At 39.6% G+C, this 7,883-nt stretch overlaps 1 protein-coding gene across 1 annotated transcript; it reads left to right on the forward strand.

Annotated features, from left to right (window-relative positions):
• The first annotated feature begins 1,492 nt into the window (after positions 1 to 1,492).
• LOC113271728 (protein INVOLVED IN DE NOVO 2-like) lies at positions 1,493 to 5,360 on the forward strand. The gene is made up of 6 exons (XM_026521634.1): positions 1,493 to 3,265; positions 3,361 to 3,542; positions 3,634 to 3,723; positions 3,828 to 4,115; positions 4,198 to 4,404; positions 4,521 to 5,360. The coding sequence occupies exons 1-6, from the start codon at positions 2,380 to 2,382 to the stop codon at positions 4,749 to 4,751; spliced, it is 1,884 nt and encodes a 627-aa protein (XP_026377419.1). The 5' UTR covers positions 1,493 to 2,379; the 3' UTR covers positions 4,752 to 5,360.
• Positions 5,361 to 7,883: the final 2,523 nt, after the last annotated feature.

The raw sequence follows: 7,883 nt of genomic DNA on the forward strand, positions 1-7,883 counted from the left end.
CGACAATAGATGATTAACCGGTGAGTGATTGGTAGTTGGCTGTTGTTGTGGAAAAAGATGGAAAATAGAGTTTAGCTGAGAAGAGATGGAAGTCAGGGACGCGACAAAGTTGAGCTGAAAATTTGGAATTCATTTTCGTTGCATAAGAAGTGTTTTCCTGCCGGTAAAAATGATTTTACAATCAACAACAAGATGAAAATAATTTAATCTTAAGTTTTTAAACGAGCTTATTATACTTGCATGATGGTGGGATGAAGTGGTTAGATGCATATGGACGCATCCGTAATCTTCAAGCTATATCTTATAAAGCAACTAGTGCGTTTTTTTTATCGAATTGATTGAATGTCGATATGCATACGGTATGGCTGCATCATTTCTTATTTCTTTGCTCCATGTGTTTGTTTGGCGTACTCCAAATGCATCCTAATCAAGCATTTGGGGAAAGTGGGTGTAAAACGGCTTCATATGATTCAACATGCATGTTAATGCTAACCTGGTTTGTCTTGGACCGCTGCAGGTCAGGTAAGAGTTGGGCATATTCAGACATATTTAGGGTCGGCAGGCAAAATTTATAAAACCAAACGACCCTTCAACATCGTTAACGACTTCAAAATCTTGACATGACGATCCTTCAACATAGTTAACGACTACAATCATTTGACATGACGACCCTTCCTATTTTTTGAACAGAGAACAAATTTTTTGTCATATAGAGTCGTTATTTTTTGACGATCCTATCACTATTTGGGACAGAGAGGTGGTTTCGCGTAAGACAGAGTCGTTCGTATTTAAAAAGGGTCGTCGAGAAGAATAGTTAACGATTTAGAAATTCCTGGGCGACACTTTTTTAGGGCACAAAACCAGGTTTAGGGTCGTTATCGACTACACCTAGTGGTTAACGATTTTTCATCAATTCAATATGCATATAAAAAATCGTTAAACAATAAAAAAACCGTGGTTAACGACCCTGAAACTATAACTGCAATTTGGCAGTTGAAAACCTATTTTTTCAATCAACAAATCAAATTAAACACAAACCCAACTTAGATTTGGGAGTTTTAGTTCACTTACGACGATGAATCGGTGAGAATTTTTTTTTCACAAAAATCGTTAATGGAATGGGAGACAGTGGGAGAGAGGGAGCGGAGGAGAAGAAGTTTTGATTGAAATGAAGATTGGGGGCCGAGATTAGTGGTTAATGAGATTTTTAAGGTAGTTATTAGAGAAGACTAAATTGATATTTTCACCAACATTTTGGAAGCCTTCTATCTTTTATGGGGTGGGTATAAATTAGATGAGACCCCTAATTATTTTTCATGGTCCCCAATTCAGACTCGATGAAAAGCACTCACTTCTCTTTATGACGGAAGTAGGAGTATATGTTTTGACTGTTGACCAGTCAACGGACATCTTTCGAAATTCATCACCTGGGTCAACAATATATGAACAATCCCTTGATCATATTAGGTGATCTTGATGTTCGTTTGTAAAATTCATTTCATTCCCCGCTCTCTCTGTCAAAAGCCCTGAACCTGTCTCGTCACGGATTTAGGGTCACCAGCATCAAGCTCGATCTGCTGTTTTTGGCGGTTAAACCCTAAATCTGTGATATTGAAAGAAGCATGTTTAGTGAATGATTTTGATTTTGTTTGTGTGTATTTTTGTAGTTTTATCTTGCTACTGTACAGAGTACTTAGTTTATTTCTCCCATCTTTCAACCTGATTTTGTTCAGTAAATTGGGAATTTTATCGATCAGAAAAAAGAACTGTTTGAAAGTGGATTTTGCTTTCAATCTGAGTATGTCTAGTTTGTTTCTACTAATTTGTACATTGTATTCTACGGAGGATGATTTCATTGTCTTGATTACGAGTGTGTTGAGTGGTTTGGATGAATTGAAATTAATTTTTATGAGGTTCTAAGTGATATAACTTTCTGTGTTGTCTTTTGTAAGTATGAATTCTGTAGTTAATTGGGTTTTGAAGACTATGACTACCTGTTTAGAGTTTCCATTTTGTTTGGCAAGCAAGATACTATGTTCCTGATTATTCTGCATGGAAATGTTTTGTTTGAATTTGAATTTTCTTCTAACCAGCGTACGCTGTGTTTTTAGACTAATTCAAGCAGTAGTATTATACTGCATTGTCAAATAAAAAAAAAAAAGTATATGTTGTTGTCAGTTTGGATGAATTCATTTGAGTTTTGGAGTGAAATGAGGCTTTAGCTTTCTTGTTACTCTTTGGCAAGCGAGTTCTGTGGTTGACCGTTTGATGTTTACATAGTCCTGTAATGGGGTTCGTCATGTAAGTATGGCTTGTTTACAGAAATCTATTACTTGGTATAGTGTTGTGGTATTCTTGTAGGTGACACAGCAGAGAAGAATGAGCTCTGACGAAGATTCAGAAATTAGTGAGTCTGATATCGACGATTATGGAGATAAGGAGTATGAGTTGATGAAGAATGGGAAACACAAAGTCAAATTCGCAGAGAATGTCTTTCGGTGTCCATTTTGTCAAGGGAAGAAGAAACTAGACTACCTCTACAAGGATATCAAGCAGTACGCTGTTGGGATAGCGAGTTCTCATGGTAAGAGAGCTAAACACAGGGCAAACCACTTGGCATTGTCCAAATATCTGGAGACGGAGCTAGCACCAGTAGTGGTTCAAGCTCACCCTGAAGTTGAGACTGATCAGAACCGTGATGAACTTTTTGTTTATCCTTGGGTGGGTGTTGTCGCTAACCTTCCTACTGAATTGAATGATGGGAAGTATGCAGGAAAAAGTGGTTCTCAGCTCAGAGAGCAGTTCACTAGGCAAGGGTTTAATCCTGTGAAGGTGCAACCTCTGTGGAATAAACATTGTAGTCATTCAGGGTATGCTCTTGTAATTTTTAACAAAGGCTGGCCTGGGTTTCACAATGCAATGTCATTTGAGAAGTTCTTCGAAGCGGATCATCATGGGAAGAAAGATTGGTGTGCAAAGAAGCACCGTGGGACTAGTCTTTATGGCTGGGTGGCACGAGAAGATGACTTCGATGGTGAAAGTATTGTTGCTGAACAGCTGGAAAAAATTGGGAACCTAAAAACTGCTGCCGATATTGTGTCCGAAGAAGAGAGAAAGACAAATCAACTTGTCTCAAAGTTGGCTAATGATATTGAAGTCAAAAGTATGAAAATGAAAGAAATTGAGTGTAAATACAATGAAACCAATATATCTTTGAGTAACTTGGTGAATCAGAACGATAAGCTTCATAAAAAATACAACAATGGTATGTCAGGAAATTTAAATATTTTGTATTTGGCATTTCCAATTATGGCATTCACAGCTACAAAAAACTGACTCATGCTTACTTGCATTTGGCAGAGCTTTTAAAGATGCAACAGACCGCAAAGAATCATTTCCAGAGGATTTGCCAAGAGCACAATAAAGTCAAGTCAGAGTTGGACACTCAGAGGAAAGAGCTCGAGCATCGTAGATCAGAACTGGAGAAGTGTGAGGCCCAGAATGAAACTGAGCGGAACAAATTAGCCAAGGAAAAGTTACAGGTAAGAGTAAGACTGCAATTTTATATGTATTTATTGTTTGTCATTTGTCATCGTAGCTGACTGATGACACTGTTTCCGTTTGTGTGTTCAGAATGCCACGAAGAATAGCTCCCTTGTAATGGCTAGTGTGGAACAAAAGAAGGCGGATGAAAATGTATTTAAGCTAGCAGAAGACCATAAGGTATACTATCTAATGCTACATCTTGATAGATTTTCTGTAGAACAATGTAAATGCAAATATTGTAAGTTACTTAAATTATTAATTGGTTATGATTGTTGATACAGAGAGAAAAGGAAAATCTTCATAGCAGAATACTTGCTTTAGAAAAGCAATTGGATGCGAAACAAGCATTGGAGCTGGAGATTGAGCGGTTGAAGGGGAACTTAAATGTGCTGAAGCACATGGAAGGAGATGAGGACGAGGCATTCAACAAAAAGATGGATGAAATGTCTAAGAACCTGAAAGAGAAAGAGGGAGAACTGGAAAGTCTTGAAGATCTCAACCAGGCTCTAGTAGTCAAGGAGCGTAAAAGCAATGATGAGCTACAGGAAGCTCGTAAAGAATTAATTAGTGTGGGCTCTCTCTCACTCTCTCTCTCCTTCCCTCCCTCTCCCTGCTATCTTTCTGATGGTATAGAGTCCCTCGGGCTTGTAGGGACTGAGAGAAATGTCCGGCGGTCGTGCTCTAATTGGGGTCAAGAGGATGGGAGAGCTTGATGACAAACCATTCCATGAAGCATGTAAGAGGAAATATGGCAGTGAAAGTAATCAAGCTACACTGATGTGCTCCGCTTGGGAAGAATACCTTAGAGATCCAGATTGGCACCCTTACAAAATCATCAACATGGGAAATAGCCATCAGGTAACCTGCCACAATACCTTAGAGATGCAGATAATGCAGTTGCTTAGCCTTGTATGTATTCGTGAATGATAATAAGTATGTATTTTACACTGAACTTCGATTCTATGCTAGCGCAGGAGATTATAAACGAAGACGATGATAAGTTAAAGGGTCTGAGAAAAGATTATGGTGAGGAGGTTTACAGTGCTGTTTCAAGTGCTCTCATGGAAATGAACGAGTATAACCCTAGTGGAAGGTACGTCGTTCCAGAATTGTGGAACTTCAAGGAGAACAGAAAGGCTACTTTGAAAGAAGTGGTGGCATTCATTCTTAAGCAGTGGAAGACCTGTAAGAGGAAGAGGGCTTAAGGTTGATGGTATAGTATAGAACATTTTATAATAATGGGCAGCGAAAAGAGTTGGCAGTAAGACGAGTTATTTTTTGGTATAGCTGAAACAGATGGACATATTGACCTCCTGAATGACTATATTTTGTCATCCAGGAATTACAGTTGTGGGTGGTGCACAGATATGTGGCATCATAGTAGTTTAGCTCTTCACAGCCGCTAGTTACTTGGTATGGTGGCAGTGATGCCGCCCACCCACTTTTGTTAGAGAGAATTATGCTTGAAACAAACAGATGGATGTCTTTGATACATGATATTGTGTTTCTGGTTGTTTTAACATTTCAATTACGCAGCGTGCGACATGATTAATATTCATGCTGCTTGCTAGAATCAACGCAGTTTTTTTGTTGGTATTTCCTCATATTGATCTTCTTTTCATTGCAGGCTAGGTTTTTGTTATTGATTTATAGGAAAGATCTCTTGGTAAGCTTTTTCTTCCAGCACATGTACCCGAACTAGCTGAAACTAAACTTTTCATGTACGCCACCATCTGGACTATGTAATGTTCTTGTACTGTATTCTGTTCTGATGCCTTCCACTTGGAGCATTTACTCTAGTCTATATCCCAAGTGAGTAATGGCAACAAACGAATGGGGAAAACGAAATGTTCCAATAAATTGGAAGGGTGAGCTGAGCTGCAGGTTATTATGCGGCTTAGACACCAGAAGCGGATAAGAGTCCCTTCATTTTATGTTCTATGCTGAAGCTGGAGGCTAGAAGACCTTTTGAGACAACTTGATGCAGGGTTATGGGATTAGACGAAAATTGAACATAAGAAAACTCTGTGAGTTTTAAACTTTCTTCTTATTAATCAACTGCCTCTCATAATATTAAGAGAAACTTAAATAGAACCCTAAACACGTGAGAATAAAATACCAATACTAAACAGGATTTCCTAGGCATAAAACTCTATACTCGAACCCCCTGTTGGGTCGCTACTGGATTACTTGACCCTTGTCGGGTCTCGGGTTTCCAAGTATGCCAAGGCTAGTTCTTCTATGCCATCATTCCCCCATCATAAAAAAAATTCGACTCTGAATTTTGTGGTTCATCTTCTGAGTTATCACCATAAGACGGAATGAGGTGTTTTACACTAAGGTGCTTTACACTAAACACATCTGTTGTCTTCAAATGACTTGGAAGCCGAAGGCGATATGCATTAGGGTTGATTTTCTCCAGCACTTCTAAGGGTCCAATCTTCCGAGGACCTAGCTTATTGTACTCACCAGCAGGGAAACGATCTTCCGTAAGGACAGCCCAAACATAATCACCAACCTCAAACTCAACCAAGCGACGGGTTTTATCCGCTGCAGTTTTATACTTGGCATTAGATTCAACAAGTGCCTTGTACACGGCAGCATGGATGTTTTGAAGCTGAGTGTAAGTGTTGACAGCTTTTGTTGCGAACTTCTTCGAGTCAGGGATTGGAGCTAGCTCTAATGCTGATTTAGGATTATATCCATACACGATATAAAAAGGACTGAAGCCGGTACTGCGATTAACTGACCTGTTGTTCGCGAATTCAGCTGGAAATAGTTGTTGATCCCATGACTTTGTGTTAGACCCCACCATACTTCGCAGGAGATTGCCTAGGGAGCGATTAACCACTTCTATTTGCCCGTCAGTCTGCGGGTGATACGCTGTACTGAAGTTCAAATTAGTCTTCAGCATTTTCCATAAGCTTCGCCAAAAATGACTCAAGAACCGTGTATCCCTGACGGACATGATAGAAGATGGCAGTCCATGTAACCTATAAACATCTCTAAAAAATAGTTGGGCAACATTTACTGCATCTGTTGTTCTCTTACAAGCAATGAAGTGCGCCATGTTTGAGAACCTATCAACCACGACAAATATAGAATCCATCCCTCTCTGCGTTCTAGGTAAACCAAGGACAAAGTCCATGCTAATATCAGTCCAAGGTGTTTTGAGGACTGGTAATGGCATGTACAAACCTGCATTGGTCGCAACTCCCTTGGAAACTTGACAAATATGGCAACGACGGACAAATCTATCAACTTCTTTGGTTAATCCTGGCCAGAAATAAGAGCTTGCGACAAGGAGTAATGTTTTATCTCGACCAAAATGCCCTTCATTATGCAATTCCTTGACGATCTTAATACGCAAGCTACCCTCTGGAATGCACAAACGATTCCCTTTGAATAGGAATCCATCATGGAGAATGAAATCAGTACGCTCCCTCGCTTGCACCGCCATAATAACTTGAGAAAAATATGAATCAACAGCTAATGATTCCCTTAAAGATTCGAAGCCGAGTACAAGAGCACTGATTGTTGTAAGAAGCGACCTACTTAAAGCATCTGCGACTCGATTCTGGACTCCTGACTTATGATTGAGCACGAAAGTAAACTCTTGTAGGTAGTTGGACCTCCGAGAATGTCTAGGCCGTACTGAGTCTTGTTGTCCGATATGTTTCAACGCATCATGATCAGTGTAAAGAACAAACTCACTGTGGATTAGGTAGTGCCGCCAGTGTTTAAGAGTTTGAACCACCGCATAAAACTCAAGCCCATACGTGCTGTACCTTAGTTTCGCGCCATCCAACTTCTCACTGAAGTATGCCACGGGTCTCCTTTGTTGGCTGAGGACAGCTCTTATTCCAATTTTAGAAGCATCGGTGTGTACTTCGAAAGGCTTTGTGAAGTCTGGTAATGACAATATCGTAGTTGTCATGAGATTCTCCTTTATGTTCTGGAAGCTTTGTTCTGCCTCCTTAGTCCAAAAAAAACGACCAACTTTCAAGCAATCTGTAATGGGAGCCATTATAGTACTGAAGTTCCTGATAAAACGCCTATAAAAAGACGCAAATCCATGGAAGCTACGGACTTCAGTTATGGTTGAAGGACCGGGCCAGCTTTTCAATGCATCAACCTTGCTCTCGTCAACCTTGATACCATCTCTGGTTATGACATAACCAAGGAAAAGAACCTTATCTGTAGAAAAAGAACATTTTTTTGTTGTTGCATACAACTTCTCACGACGCAGTACAGTAAGTACCTCCCTTAAATGAGTTAGGTGGGCATCAATATCAGCACTATATACAAGTATATCATCGAAATAGACAACCACACAT

The sequence above is a fragment of the Papaver somniferum genome, chromosome 4 (genome assembly GCF_003573695.1).
Source record: "Papaver somniferum cultivar HN1 chromosome 4, ASM357369v1, whole genome shotgun sequence".
Taxonomy (NCBI): domain Eukaryota; kingdom Viridiplantae; phylum Streptophyta; class Magnoliopsida; order Ranunculales; family Papaveraceae; genus Papaver; species Papaver somniferum.